The sequence below is a fragment of the Tursiops truncatus genome, chromosome 2 (genome assembly GCF_011762595.2).
Source record: "Tursiops truncatus isolate mTurTru1 chromosome 2, mTurTru1.mat.Y, whole genome shotgun sequence".
In the NCBI taxonomy this organism is placed as follows: Eukaryota; Metazoa; Chordata; class Mammalia; order Artiodactyla; family Delphinidae; genus Tursiops; species Tursiops truncatus.
Window position 1 is genome coordinate 59,724,052 of NC_047035.1, and position 16,391 is coordinate 59,740,442.

The window sequence follows — 16,391 nt, forward strand, 5'->3', positions numbered from 1 at the left end:
TTAGATGTTATACTATCATATATAATTCTTTAAAAATTCTAAAGAGAAAAAGAAAGAAAACAGCTTTAGTGCTCAGCAAGAATAGTCAAGTAAACTATATTCACAAAAGGGAAACTTAGACAACCATTAAAAATGAGCTTTACCATGACTACATAAAAATTATTTATATTAGGAGATTACATTTAAGAATATAAAATTATAGACATAATTACAACAATACAAAAGATACTTGAAGGATAAAAGGCCTGACAAACTACAACATAAATGCAAAAAGTGATTTTGTTTTGGTGATGACCCTGGATGGTTGTTTTTTCTTCGGCTTTTGAACATTTTCTAACTTTTCTTATAGGACCACATTTTACTTTTCTATTTAAAATATTATACAGAGGGGAAAGTTATCCAGCCAGGACCAAGAAGCATTCTTTCTTGAAATGTCCAAGCCTATTGCATATCAGTCCAAAATAATGCTCCGTTCAATATCTTGAATGTTGCCTTATCCCTTTAACTATCCCTTCAGATGCTGTCCTGATGTTATCAGGGGCTGGGAGTCAGTCTGCCTGATAGAACCTGAAGCTGGGCTCAGAGCCAGTCCATATACTATGTATAGAACCGAGGTATGAGTGTGAAAACAGGGAGATTAGCTGAAAATCTGTATACAGATAACTAATAGTTGCTACCGCCATTCCCCTGACACAACCCCAAGCACAAGGTAGTAAGCCAAGATTTGGCTCCAGCTAAAATAATGTATAGATATTCCCTAAAGATACTAAACTGTCTGGAACAAGCAAAAGCGTCTAGTGTGAATGGCGGTGTCCTAGATGAAGTCCTTCTAATTCTGGTATCTGGAGGGCCTACACACAGTCAGCCAGATCCCTATCTGCTCATCCTAAGACAAAGCTCGTCAGTCACAGATGCCCTGTCTCCACTCCTGCCTGCCTCCACACAAAGATCTCCCAGTCTGAATCCTCACTCAAGAAAGAGATCTAACAAGAAAACCGTCTTTCTTACATACAAAAAGGTTTAAACTACAATCAGCTGATCAGTTCATCTTTATTAAACGTGGACGACTTTATGAGGCATATAAGGAGAGAAAGGCCAAGATAAGCAAACAAAATTATTAACGTCAGAGAAAACAGATAATTCAGAAGAACGCTTTTAGAAACCTCTAATTTACTATGGAGAAATTCAAGGTATTAGATCCTTACAAAAAAGACAGAATCTAAGGAAAAGGAAAGAGGTATAATAAAAAATGCTCTTAACGATTAAATATCATTGGTGGAAACAAAAATTTTAAATGAGTAGAATACACAGTTAAGAAAATTTTCCAGAACAAAAAAAAAGGAAAGAGAGAGAGGAAAATTATGAGAGAAAAGGAATTTACCAAAGATAAAGAATTTCCCAGGGTTTTAGGATGTGAGACATGAGTCTTCAGAGTTTACGTGCCTAACAATGTGGGAGCCAGGAGTGCACAAGTCAAATATGCCCCCAGGAGAGAGATTGCTGTGAGGAGTCTAGTTAGCTGACAGCCTCTGGCCAATGCAGCTTCAGCATTCATGCCAAGCCCAGGTCCTCCCTGGTGTCTGCTTCTGGCAAGGAAGAACATGCAGGGGTACTAGGTACTAGAGCAGACCATTCCTACCCAATGAGGAACCCTTCTAATAGGCCGTCTCTGCCCTGGGGACTGCCACTGCCCCAGCTCGGGCTTTCTTGGAGATGCACTGTAATCTGAGGCTCTTCCTACCCAACCTTCCTTCCTGCCCTTCTCTCTTTTCACAGATGTGAATCTGAACCACAGTCTGAAGGTTTTCTCCACCTCATTCTGCATTCTCACCCCTTAATCCTTCACAGGTGTTCTCCCTAAATAAATCTCTTTATGTCTAATTACATCTTAGAATCTGCTTCTCAGAGGACCTGAACACAGAAATGAGTGAAAAAAGTCTTACTTGTAGATGCATCAAACTGTGATTTTTTAGAATACCAAGGATAAAGAAAAAAATCCTAAAAGTTTCCACAGGAAAAAGGTCACCAACAAAGAGAAAAGAATCAAATTCCCTTCAAACTTCTCATCAGCAACAACAGATATTACAATATACTGATGCTAATTAACTGATATTAAAAGAACAATACATTCAAAATTCTGACACAGAATTATATACCCATATAAACTAACCCCAAAAAAGGGGTTGGAGGGCTGAATTTTCAGACATGCAAGGATTCACAAATTTTACATTCCCTACATCCTTTCCTAGGAAATTACTTGTGAACTCCAGCAAAACAAAAGACTTAAATTTAAAAAACGGCAAGATAGAGGGTTTATAAAACAGGAGCAACCCCAAGAAATCAGTTAAAATGCAGGCTCTATTCCCAGGCCTAGAGAGCAGGCAGTGTGGTTTGCAGCAGGAGGACAAAGGCCTGCAAAATAAAAGTCTTTAACAAATGCATATAGAATAATATATCCAACAGAAAAGATATGAAAGGAAATTTTTTTAATTAGGGTATGATAATGGCAAATAATATGAGGGGGGAAAAAACTACATTAGGAAAGTGGGTGGGGGGGTTGTATTCTTGGCCCAAGTATAAAACTAACCAAAATATGTCATTATTTTAGGATATTATTGGTAAATGGGGGAAGAGAGAATAGGTAAGAAAAAATTACTCATTTGACCCTGATGTTTAAAAAACAGGCTCTTCAGAGTGGCCCAGAAATTATGATACTGGCATTCATAGAGAAGGAAATGCAAACTTTGTACAGTTGACCCTTAAACAATGTGGGTGGCAGGGGTGGGGGGCAGTTAAGGGTGCCGACCTTCCATGCAGTTGAAAATCTATGTATAAACTAGAGTCAGCACTCCTTATCCGCAGTTCCTCCATATTCAAGGTTCCTCCATATCCGAGGTTCTGCATCTGCAAATTGCAACCAGCCGTGGATTGTGTAATACCGTAGTATTTACTATTAAAAAACATCTGGGTATAAGTGGACCTGCACAGTTCAAACCTATGTTGTTCAAGAGTTAACTGTATATGATTTGGCCTGCTGGTGAACAACATTTAATGATGATAATGTTGTAAATGCTACTTATGATTTTCAAATTTTATTTTATGTTTTGAAAGATTTATTTATTGTTTACTTATTTATTTATTTTTGGCTGCGTCAGATCTTACTTGCAGCACGCGGGACCTTCATTGAGGCATGCAGGATCTTTCATTGCAGCGCGCAGTCTTCTCTCTAGTTGTGGCGTGCAGGTTTTCTCTTCTCTGGTTGTGGCGCGCAGGCTCCAGGGCGCGTGGGCTCTGTAGTTTGAGGCACTCGGGCTCTCTAGTTGAGGCGCACGAGCTCAGTAGTTGCAGCGCATGGGCTTATTTGCCCCACAGCATGTGGGATCCTAGTTTCCTGACCAAGGATCGAACTGGCGTCCCCTGCATTGCAAGGCAGATTCTTTACCACTGGACCACCAGGGAAGTCCCTGATTTTCAAATTTTAGATCAACTGTGCGCCAAGTACAGAAAGTAGGTTATGCTTGTAAATCAACTATACTTCAGTTTAAAAAAAAATTTAAACAAAAGAAGACAGGTTATGCTTGTAGGCATAATATAATTATTAGCAACCTTGAAAATATAAATGTATAGCTAAGAGAAAATAGGATTTTGGCCAGGGTAGGGGAAGAAGGGAAGTGGAATAAAGAGAAGGGATACTAATAGGGTTTAAATATGTTAAAAATTACAAAGGCAACAATAGAAAACTTTAATTTGGATAAACATCAAACATGAAGAGGAAAGGAAAATGTGGATGGTAATAATACAAGTGCATTAAGTCCCAATTTTTCATCTCAAGGAATCAATATACAAACTGATAAATTTAATAAATTAAGTTGATAAATCAGAGATTAGAGGTATAAGATATCTTCTAAAATTCTAAAATCATCAGAATTAAAAAGGGAAATAAGAATTAAAAGAGAAACTGACTAGGATGTATAAATGGGGATAAAGAGTAAACAGAGAAAACTTGCTATTCATCCTAAAATACTATTATTTGATTTATTCCCATTTGTTTATATTACTTTAATAAAATATACTTTAAAACTAATTATGTTCCTTTATTCTGGAATCCCAAAGTATTTTAGACCAGTCAGCCCATATCAAGTCTTCTTGCCTTCCACCATGCTCTCATCCAATGCTCTCCTTGCCTCCTCTACGATTCTGCCTCTCAGTTTATTACCACTCTCTCTACTAATGTTTGTTTGCCTTCCCCTCTCTCCTTCTCTTCTGTCTTAAGCCAAGACAAGTCTCCCCTATCCCAGGGCAAACAAAAAAATTTTACTTGATTGGAGCATTCTACATCACTCCTCTTTCGTTGCTCTTCTTTCTTTCACTTTCCAACTTGAAAAAATAGTCTATTTCCCCCTGAAATCTGGCTTTTAACACCAAATGTAATGATGCTTTTATAATCCTCATTCTACTTATTATTTTACCCAGGCATTTCACACAGATCCTTTCTTTTTAGCCTTTTTTCTAAGCCTATTTAGCCTATTTTCTGTACATAAATAGTATAATATTTATTACCTATACTTAATTGCCTTTCCTTTCATAATCATACTAATGTGCCAGATGACTAATAATAGAACACAAACATGAGTTAGAGAGACATTCTAAAGATACTGAGTCCAAAGCTCAAAATGACACACTGCCTCAATACAGTTACCTTACAGTAAATCTCAACATTCCCCACTAAAAACAGTAAATATCTTACAAATGAAGAGAAAAACAAGAAGAAAAAAAAACTGCATAGGAAATCAGTGAATGAACTAAGAAGATTCAAATTCTGAAATTTGCCATTAGACAATATCCTGGTTTTCTTTAAAATACAGTGAACTTTGACTTTTAAGAGTATTAATTTGTTGCTTTGGGTCGTTCATGTCTATTTGCAAGAAAGAGAACACATTTTTGGTTAAGATAACTGAATGGGAAAGACCCATATAGAGCATTAGTTTTGAGCCTCAAAACTATCGGCAGAAGTAAAGAAACTAACTAATGGAGCCATATTTATTTAAAAAAACTAGCTCATTTTATTATTATCAATGCCAAACAAGTCTTTAAATCAATTAATATTTATTTAATTAAGCATAAAGTTACTTTCACATTTGTCTACAACCATAGTAAATACAGTTCTTGGAATAAAGACACAGCCTTTGGAGTTCAAATTATCCCCAACTGCAAGATTACATATATAAAACTCTCATTATTGTTTATGTGATAGTGGATGTGTTAAATTAAAATAATTATACTATCTAGAATAAAATAAGATGGAAATAATTTACTCATAAGATTCATATTTAAATCATCTTTATTTACAAAATACTATCCTGAGAATTATAATTCCATTAAGCTTCAATTTGAGCAAAAATATAATCACTTAAGTAACAGCAGTTACTTAAACTGAAAATGAGAGAGAAGTCAAAATTACTTTTGAGGAAAGACCCAACAATATTGTCAAGTTTCTTGCTGTGGTTCTGGATGTTCAGTAGTAGGCTCATTTGAGGGCGGAATCAGCCCTGATGGGAAATCACTTCTACTTTCAGGATGCGGGGGTGGAGGGAAAAATCCAGCTCTTGGGGGAAGATAATGAGGAAAACCTCTTGGTGGATAGACATTTCTCACTGTTCAAAGAGATTGGTAAAAGACATTTTTTAACTTTCAGCACCTGTACTGCAGCCCCAGTAAATCATTAGCTTATAACTGCTAGTACCTATCTTTATTTTCAAAAGTTGACACCAGAATAATTACCTGATCTAACAAATGAATTTTTACAACATTGAGCAACACATATTCTCTTCAACTACATGCGATTAAAGGGAATATCATTAATCTAGGTGCAACTTTTTTGTCCTATGAAAATCTAACATCTTAACACTTTTTGAAAAGGAGAACAATTATTTCAAAATCTAGTAAAACTTGCTCTAAAAAAAGCTTTCATGTAATATAATTTTCACGAGACTTAAAACTCAAGTCTAATTTGATACTACCCTAAAATATTTCCAATTATATCAAAAACTGTCTTTAAATTTCCCAATTAAAATTCATTTTAATTCACCTTAAACTTTAAAAATAGAGGTGGAATGAGGGAAGGAATGACTATATTAGGCAAATGATAGGCTTTTTCCTAGTGTTTGGTAACCCTGTATTTATTCTGCTGAAACCTATAGTTCTAAATGGCAATGCATAGACATAAAAGCAATAACTATTCCGTTTTTCGTATGTGAGGCTATGAGGAATTTCAATAAATTCAACAATTAGTCCAAACATGATAAACACATTTTAGGTTTTAAACAAATAAGACTGCATGGGAGCTACTTATGAAAAAAAGATTTTAAAAAATACTTTAGCCAGTGATTTTAATGCAAAAATATAAATTGAAATTACTTTTACTAATTGACAGAGTACCCAATTTCTATCAAATAAGATACAAACAATTTTAGTCTTAACATAAGACTGCTGCAAAGAGCCAATGATTTTCTTGATTACTGAATCATAGAAATAATTCCACATTATTAAGATGAATCAAGTTGAAGCCTCATTACTGATGAGGCCTCATTACTGAGGCCTGGCTATCTTCCCAATCTGGAAAAGTAATGGCACACTCACAGAAGCTGAGAAAAATTTTCCTCCACTGTATTACTACATGAATAGAAAGTAAAATTAATATTTCTGATCTACTCTATAAGACATATATTAAGCTTAAAAAAAAGCATACTTGCAAATAGAGGAGGTGCTGGGCCAGGGAAATCCCTTGGTGGAAAATAATCGCGGGAAGCTCCGTACATGCTTCCTGGAGGAGGTGGAGGAAAAGGAGGACCCCTTCTAATGAAAGGGCCCCTTGTACCCATTGGAAACAATGGGCCTCTGATTGGAGGGTGAGGTGGGGGAACCAAGCCGGGGCCAGGTGCTTCATTTTCAATGGGATGAGATGAATCAGGCACGTTTAAATTCTACAGCAAATTGACAAATGGCAGTCATTAAACAACAGCAAAATTTGCAATAGTTTTCCTGAAAAGCTTAGGCTTAGAAGAAAGCATCTAGGCACCTAGGCAGAAAGCAGTCTATGATATCCTAAAAGGCTCCAGAGAAATATTCAGTTTTCTACATCAGATGAATTTTAGCTATCATGAATATTTTATTAACTCAACAGAAAACAGCTTTAACCAACAAAGTAATAATCTGGCTAAAGATAAAACATAAGAATAGTCCAAGAGTACCAAAATATACATTTCTTTTATCAAGCATATACTGAGAAAAAGAAATGATGCTTATGTTAATATTTCCAAGGTGACCAAAAACCAAGACTGTAAGCGCAGTAAACAGAAAACATACTTTAAAACATTAAAATAAAAATCCAAGGGGGAAAATTCTAGTTCTTGTTTAACTATATAAACTAAATCAAACCTCAAGTCTGTACCTTGTACTTTATCACCATAGGGTACAATCCAGAAAGGAAATAGCTATAATGTTAAGTACGAAGTATATTTGTGGAAAATAAAAAAGCAGCTTTTAATCAAAAACTAGATGGCTAGCTAAATTTCTATTCTAGTAAACCAAGAGATTAGAAAGATCCTGAATACATGGATAAAATTCCACTTTCAATACTTACTCCAAGATCATCTTTGCTATCATTTCTACTGGATTCCATTTCTGAAGACACTGGCCCATCTAGATATAAAAGTTAAACCGTGAAAAATACATGATTTATCGCTCCATTCTTAGATCAAGAGATCACAAAGGACACTGACAACCAGCTTGACACCAGCATCCTGTATTAGGGCCACAAGAACAGCTTGAGGTCCCTGGAAATTTTGGCAGACTCACGAGTTCTGCAAAGGCATGTGACTGTGGTTTCCCTATCCTGTGCCTAGGCAATCCTGAAAGGAGCATCATTAAGGAAGCTTCCAGGAGGTAGCATCCCTCTCCCTCCCTCCTTCCTTCATATTTCTCCTGCCTTCCTTCTTTCCTTTCTTCCTTCATTTTTCTCCCGCCTTACTTCTTTCCTTTCCTTTCTTCCTCCCTTCTTCCCTCTCATCTTTCCTTCCTTATTCCTCCATCATGTAACACAGACTAACAATTGGATTAGCCACTGTTTCAAAATAAATATTTCTGGACTTTATCATCAAGAACTGCTTAGGCTCTAAGAACATAAATTCAAACAACCCTCTCTCCGACCAGGACCACCTATCCTCTCCTAGCCTTCTCATTTAGTTACTCCCGCTATACCTGTCCTTGGATTTCACTGAAGCTTCCAGTCCTCTGATCTCTCAGTTTCCTCCTTTCTTCATTTCCTTCCCTAATTAACAGACTTCAAACTCCATCACTAACAGCCCGTCACTAGTGTCCTTATCCTATTGGCCATTTTTCACATGTGCTTGACAACATTCAGCCCTGGATTAATTCAACTCTCTGCTTCCACTCTGCCTATACCTGAGCCACTTAGCACTTGTCGGGGGTAAACTACACCACAGAGCCATGTAGACTCTCTCCACTCCAGGCTGGCAGACCTCTAGCCACATTTCCAGCTGCCTGTTGCCTAGCCTTCCTTCTGCATCTTCTAAGCCAGTTTTCCCTTCAATTTGAAACCTCCATTCTCCTCAAACCTACTATACCAGTCACTTAGAAACTCCCTTAACTTTTTGTAGTCAAACATATCAATGTATCAGCCACTATATTCCTATGATCTTACTTCCTATTATCATGGGAAAGGATTCTTCTAGACAATCTAAGACCCTGATTCTGTACTCAGAGTCCCCCTCCTCCAGCTTCCACAGGGATCTTCCTCTCTCTGTTGCCTCCCTCCACCCTTTCGGCTAGACCCATCCTATCAGCAGGTCTCTCCCAACTACTATTTTAAAATAAGACAGAAAAAGAGAAGCACCTCCTTACAGCTAGCTCTCCCCTTCACAGTGAAAAACTGTTCTATATATATTATTCAGAATGCCTCCCATTTTGTCCTCACTGTAGTGCAATCTAGGTGCAACATCCACTGCTCCACTGAAGTTACTTCCCCCAAGATAGAAAAGTCTCTTTTTTTGCTAAATTAAAATAGAACTTTTAGTCCTCATTTAATTTGTTTGTTTGTTTTTTTGCTGTACGCGGGCCTCTCACTGTTGTGGCCTCTCCCGTTGCGGAGCACAGGCTCCAGACGCGCAGGCTCAGAGGCCATGGCTCACAGGCCCAGCCGCTCCACGGCATGTGGTTATCTTCCCGGACCGGGGCACGAACCCGTGTCCCCTGCATCGGCAGGCGGACTCTCAACCACTGCGCCACCAGGGAAGCCCCCTCATTTAATTTTATTTCTCACCATCGTTGACTACTCCCTCCCTCTTTAAGTCCTCTCAGCCTTCAACTACTGGGATGGCACCCTCTCTACCTCTCCTTTCTAGCTGCTCCTTCTCAGTCCCCTCGGTGGGCTCCACTACTCCTCAGTGGTGTCTCCTCAGAGTTCCACCCTCAGCCCTACTCTCTTCTCATTCTTGACTTGAGAAATCTCATCCACTCCTACAGCTTTAATTTGATGTATATCACTACAGACTTCCAGACGTATAATTCAGATCTAGATATTTCCCCCAGGACTTCAGAGCTTGAAATGCCTACTTGAATAGTAGTGCAGGTGTATCACAGGTGCAGCTAAGTCTGTAAGTTCAAAATGTAACTTATAATCTTTCCTGTCAAATGTTCTGCTGCTCCTTGTTCCTTGTCTCCAAACAATAAATGGTCCAAGTGCCCTAGCCAAGAACCTGAGCATCAGCCAAGACTCCTCCTCCTCCTTCACTACCACATGCCTTCAATCTTAAGTCCTCCCAATTCTATCTTTTCTGTGTCTGTTCACATCTATCTGATCTGCTAAGTCACCACCATCAACCCTGTAGACTTGTCACAGTCCCCTAAAAAGTTACCCTCCTGGGCTTCCCTGGTGGTGCAGTGGTTGAGAGTCTGCCTGCCGATGCAGGGGACACGGGTTTGTGCCCCGGTCCGGGAGGATCCCACATGCCGCAGAGCAGCTGGGCCCGTGAGCCATGGCCGCTGAGCCTGCGCGTCCGGAGCCTGTGCTCTGCAACGGGAGAGGCCACAGCAGTGAGAGGCCCGCGTACCGAGAAAAAAAAAAAAAAAAAAGTTACCCTCCTTCCAACCTTTAACCGCACCCTCCAATCTATTCCCCATAATGTAACCAGAGCAATTTCTCTAAAATGCAGATCTGATCTGATTATTTCTCTGTTTAAAGTCCTTTAATGTGTTCCTATTATCCTGCAAATAAGTCCAATATTTCTGAACAGGTTTGCAGGTCCTTGAAAACTTTATGCACTGCTTACCTCTTCACTACTTGTTTCAATATTCCCTGACGTGCACCTTCCACTCCATGTTGCAGCCATAATTTAAGAGGCATTCTTAATTCTAAGTCTTTAAAGATGCTATTCTTTCCTCCCAAAACATTATCAACATCACTTTGGCCCAGCTAATTTCTCCTTTAATTCTCAGCTTATACGTCACTTCCTCCAAAAAGATTTTCTTGACAATCCCACATTCAAAATACCGCCACCTAGGGCTTCCCTGGTGGTGCAGTGGTTGAGAATCCGCCTGCCAATGCAGGAGACACGGGTTCGATCCCTGGTCTGGGAAGATCCCACATGCCGCGGAGCAACTAAGCCCGTGTGCCACAACTACTGAGCCTGTGCTCTAGAGCCCGTGAGACACAACTACTGAGCCTACATGCCACAACTACTGAAGCCCACATGCCTAAAGCCCATGCTCTGTAACGAGAAGCCACCACAATGAGAAGCCCACACACTGCAACGAAAAGTAGCCCCCGCTCGCGCAACTAGAGAAAAGTCCATGTGCAGCAGCGAAGACCCAACACAGCCAAAAAATAAAATAAATTTATAAAAAAACAAAAATACCACTCTCATCTGGGTTAGTGGCTAGTGGCCCATATGCTCCCATAACATTTTGCACTCATTACTTTTGTCACTATATAGTGCAACTGCCTACAGACCTTTACTAGACCTCAAGGTATAAGGAATGCTGACCTATTCACCACTGAAATACAGCAGCTACCATAGTGCCTATCATACAGTAAGCATTCTATAGGTACTTAGTGCATCAATGGCAGGGTTGATGCACTAAATTGATCCACTACCCTCTCATTTCAGTATAGGGATCAAGACAATGGCTCTGGAGTCATACAGACATGGGATCAAATCCTGGCTCTAATACCTCCTACCTGAGACCGTGAGCACCTTTTTGAGCTTTGGTTTCTTCATCTGTAAAATCAGGATAATAGCATCTACTTTATAGGTTCATTGTGAAGATTAAATGAGATAATTCATTTCATTCAATAAACATTTACTGAGCACTAGTGCTAAGTTAATGTATCAACCTATCTCTCACCACTCTCCTTCATGTAAATACCATAAACTGATAAACCAATAATAACATATTACATATATAGAAATTTTTCTATTTACAAAATACTTCCACACACATTAACTCATTTAACCCTCTTAAGATCTTGTATCAGGGGATTAATAGCTCAGTTTTACAGCCATTCTCCTTCAATAACTCATGCTCTTTTGTTTTTGCTTATACTGTTCATTATTACTAGCACAGACCCTTACCTCTTAACTAATTTTTCAAATTCCCTCAAAAGCAGCTCAAATGCCACCTCCTTCATGGAGTTTTCCTTTATCCTTCAACTATATGGGAGCTCTCCCTTTCTGTGAACATAACATATTCTCTCATAGGACTTACTATTCTAACCACTATTAGTTAAGCATATATATTTGTCCTTCTCTCCTATTTAATTATTAGCTTCTTACAGCTAAAAACTATACTTTACTGTAATTATATTATCTACCACGTCATGCAGGCTACCTTCCAAACAGAAAGCACTTTAAAATTATTTGCTAAATTGGATACTGTTCTATTACAAAACAAAATGGACATGTGAAAAATTTTAAATAGTATTAGTTTAGAAACAGATGTTCAATCATACATGTACTTTCATTCCATTAAGCTTGAATTAACGAGGGAAAACAATTTCAAAAGCCAAACAATCAGAAATAATTAACTTAATTATAATAACAGAAAAAACAGGCCACAGGTCTGCTTTTTTGCCTTATTATTCAGAGAAGAATGAGTTTCTAAAATAATACATGTTTCAACTGGATAAATGCCTCCCCTAAAATATATACCCTTTCCTGAAGAAACCTTCAACTCATAAATTTTAATTTTCCACTTACTTTTAATCTTTTTATTTCCTTAATGTTATGTACTTCTAATAGATTCACTGGATATATATATTTCCCAACTTCAATGGGTTGCTGTGAAGTGGTTTAAGAAAAAGAGCCCCTGACAAATAGTTGATTGCTCAGTAAAATTTAAATCTACCTAAGCATGAAAGGTTTAAACAAGGTAATTGATTAACCCATCAACAGAGTATGCACTCAAATTATTTTTCTGGTAGACTGTAACATATCCATTCACGCCAGCCTAATTTCCCTAATTACTAAACAGGATATATGTCAGTGGACTGGAAAAACTAGAAAATTAATCACGGAACACAGTAAAATTTACCGTCTTGGGTTCATATAGTAAACTCATCACAATGGTGCCCAAACCAACCACCAACATATGTGCAGACGCCATGGATGTGTACAAAATAACAAGAAACATAAAACCAGGAAGTTCTCAGGAAAGAGACTGTGGCCTTAAGAGCTAAGCAGAGATCACAATTATATTAGTCCTTTATGCAGCTTCCAGTTCTTTAGTATGCCACCATTATTAAAAAACACATACACACAAGTATTTCTTACCCGTTTTATCCAAAGATGGCATATTAAAACTTCTGAGTTCTGCTGGTCCAGAAAGTCTACCAGAATTAGAATAAAATCTGTCTTGCCTTTGTGGAGGAAGAACTGGATCAGGATACGGTTGGCCTAGAAAACACGTTTTTAAAATATCTTCATTACGATAAAAATAAATCGAGTTTCCTTAAGTTTCATATAATGAATGTAGATATTTTTCTTGCTTTCTAAAAGACTGACACAGGGACTTCCCTGGTGGTGTAATGGTTAAGAATCCACCTGCCAATGCCCGGGACACGGGCTTGAGCCCTGGTCTGGGAAGATCCCACGTGCCGCGGAGCAACTAAGCCCGTGAGCCACAACTACTGAGGCCTGCACGCCTAGAGCCCGTGCTCTGCAACAAGAGAAGCCACAGCAATGAGAAGCCTGCGCACCGCAACCAAGAGTAGCCCCCACTCGCCGCAACTAGAGAAAGCCAGCGTGCAGCAACAAGGACCCAATGCAGCCAAAAATAAATAAATAAATTTTAAAATAAATAAAAGACTGACATATATTCTGGGTAGATAACAGTGGACAATTTTAGGAAAATTACACACTTTACTAAAGGCAATAACTTTGTTTTTGCAGTAAACACAAGTATAAATGCTACCCTGGAGTTTGATAGATTCCATGACTATGTGTAAATTAGAATATATGAATAGAATTTAGTTACATATATTAACTTTCAATTTTAATAACAGTGGAAGGAAGCAGATACATCAATATATCAAAAAAGGCTGTGAGAAGCTAGCTACTAGCAAAGAAAGAAAAAACAGAATATGCTGTAAACATAGCAAGAAATTTAGCAGAACTGACAACGATAAAAGAAATGGTCACCAAAGCAGAAAGAGTTATCATTGAGGTCATCAAGTGATCAAATTTTCAGTAACTTCAACATTTTGGAATTTAGCATCCCTCCAAGACTAAAGGGAAAGATCTCTGACTCAAAAGAGGAATGGAAGGTTCACAATACTCAGATTAAGTATATCTGGAGAGACACAAATTTAGGCACAGACTCTGAGGTGCTTCTACAGCCAGACTCCTTTGTCATTTACAATGACAAACTGGTAATAATTCATGGGTCTTTGTGGAACTCATCATTCTTGAAAAAATATAGGTAGTCTATCTCATCTCCGATAGGTGATGGTAGACTTTGATAGATTAAGTAGGCATTTGCCAATCTCCAAAAATATGGCAAAGGACAAAGGGGATAAACTGTGTGACTCTCCCCCACCCTAACAGATACAGACAGATGGCCTCAAACTACCTTCCATGACTGTCTCAGGCTGTGGTTCATAATGTGAACTCCATACAATGTTGGATGTCACTTGTCATCTGACTCAGCCACATGGGACCTTATTGACACATCTTTCCCACACAAAGCGAAGGATACCACCTGGCAACAACTAGAGTCAATGAAGAGAATATTTAATGAGCTCTCAAGGTTCAAGGGATGTGACTTAGAAGAGGAAGATCCAGATAGTCTTGAAGGCTCATTTCCTCCCCGTTTCAGAGCTGTCTCAATGGTCTGAATGAATTAGCCCAGTGGAAGAAAAGGCCAATAACAACCACTGAGATCTAAACTGAATTTTCCCTTTCTACTTTAAACATGGGATTAATTAAATGGCAGAGCTGGGCAAGGGGATAAGGATAAGATGGGGAAACCTGAAAACTTCCCAACTCTTTCTCAATCAGCTCTCAAGATACCATATCATTATTTTGCTTCTAAAATACATCCCCACAATATCAGTAACCTCAGAAATACAAAATTTTGCTACAAGTATTCTATTTTATCAATTATATGTCCACATTGCCCTCCTCTGGGATAATTAAATCTACCAGCTCCTATTATGTGCCAGGCATTAGTGATACAAAGTTGGTTTTGATACAGTCTGTGCCCTTATGGTGACAGAAACAAATAAATTAATGCCTTAAATAAAAGGGCATACAAATAATATGAGAGATGGCCTATCTAATTCTGATTAGAGGAGTCAGAAATGATATCACAGAGGAGGTAAAGCTTGCCCTGAAAGAAAAATAAGGAAGGATGAACAAGTAAACAATGGTATTCTGGTCAAATTCAAATACACATATACATGTATATGTACATGTACACACACACACACACACACACACACACACACACACATTTAATGTAATAAGATAAAACTATGTAGAAAGCATATGACTAATCAAAGACTAAAATACAAATAAGGACATGAATGGTTCCCTTCTTTTTTGCCTTTTTACCTTTGTTTCCTACCACCCTTCTAAGAAAAGAGCTGATTAAAAAGAAATAATGGGAGAAGGAAAAAAATCAGAGAAAAAATGAATAAAAGAGTGGGAAGGAATGTACAGTGCATTGTGAAGCAATTTCGTAAACTAAAAATCAGAAAAAAATTCAAGATGTCTAGTTCAAACAGAAGTGTTATTCATCTCTTTTCATTCCAAAACAAGTCTTGGATTGCAATAGTTCCTTGGGTAACTGTTTAATAATTTGGGGGTCTATCACATAACAAGAACATCAGCATGGTTGAGAAGAGAATTATAAAGATGGATAAAGGGTTTGAATTTTTTTTAATTCAATACTGTTTGCTAATCAAGTACAATAAGCACCTTCACATAGAATGTGAAGAAATAGTTTAATCTAATGATTAAGGAATTTAAAAGGAATGGAAAGCAAAATTTCCAGGAAGTAGTTGATAAAAGCATTGATATGGACAGGTTATGGCTCTGGAATAAAGAGACCGATGGTACAGAGAAAATGTCTAAGAAACAGACCTATGCAAATATGGACATTTAAGATAAAAGTGATATTTCAAATTGATATACCAATATACAGTATTAAAACAACTGTCTATCCAATGGGGAAAAAAATAACTCTCCAACTAAACATTAAAACAAAAATAAAATCCAGACTAAAGGCTTAAAAATCAAAACAAAATTTTAAATATTTAGAAGAAAACAGAGAATATATTTTTAATCTAAAGATAAGTCTTAAAGAAAACAAAAATTCCATAAAAATAAATTAACTTACCTATAACAAAATTTGAAAACTTGTTTTTTGATGTATAACAATAACATACATAATAATAAACTAAGAAAATATTTGCAAAATATAAAAGATTAGTATCCAAAGGATACTAAGAATTCCTATTAAGCAAGAGGGAAATGGATCAGGCAATTTACAGGAGGAAATACAAATGATCAATAAATACGAAAAGAGGCTCAAGCTTACTAATAATAAAAGAACTACAAAAAATAATCAAAGGAAGAAAAATGAGAAAACTTTTAACTCATGTGGCTGGAAATATTCAAAAAAGTTTTACATCAGGTATTGAAGAAATAGCTACTCTCAAATTCTTCACACATAACTACTCTTGAGGCCAAAGGGCAACATTTATTAAAACCGAAACTACACATATCTTACTTCCCAGCAATTTCATTAACTGGACTCATCTCTAAAGAACACATGTGTAAAACAAAAAGTGTTAATTGCAGCATTGTTAGTAA

The 16,391-nt window shown here is 37.4% G+C and overlaps 1 protein-coding gene across 12 annotated transcripts in view; it reads right to left on the minus strand.

Annotated features, from left to right (window-relative positions):
* Positions 1-5,323: 5,323 nt before the first annotated feature.
* MIA2 (MIA SH3 domain ER export factor 2) overlaps positions 5,324-16,391 on the minus strand; it is a 108,921-nt gene continuing 97,853 nt past the window's right edge. For all 12 annotated transcript variants that reach the window (XM_019923987.3, XM_019923985.3, XM_073800527.1 and 9 more), the window contains 4 exons: positions 12,849-12,971; positions 7,643-7,701; positions 6,749-6,983; positions 5,324-5,654 (listed from right to left, as the gene is read on the minus strand). In XM_019923987.3, the coding sequence (XP_019779546.2) occupies positions 5,488-5,654; positions 6,749-6,983; positions 7,643-7,701; positions 12,849-12,971 (584 nt within the window). In that variant the 3' untranslated portion in view covers positions 5,324-5,487. The remainder of the gene's footprint in view (positions 5,655-6,748; positions 6,984-7,642; positions 7,702-12,848; positions 12,972-16,391) is intronic.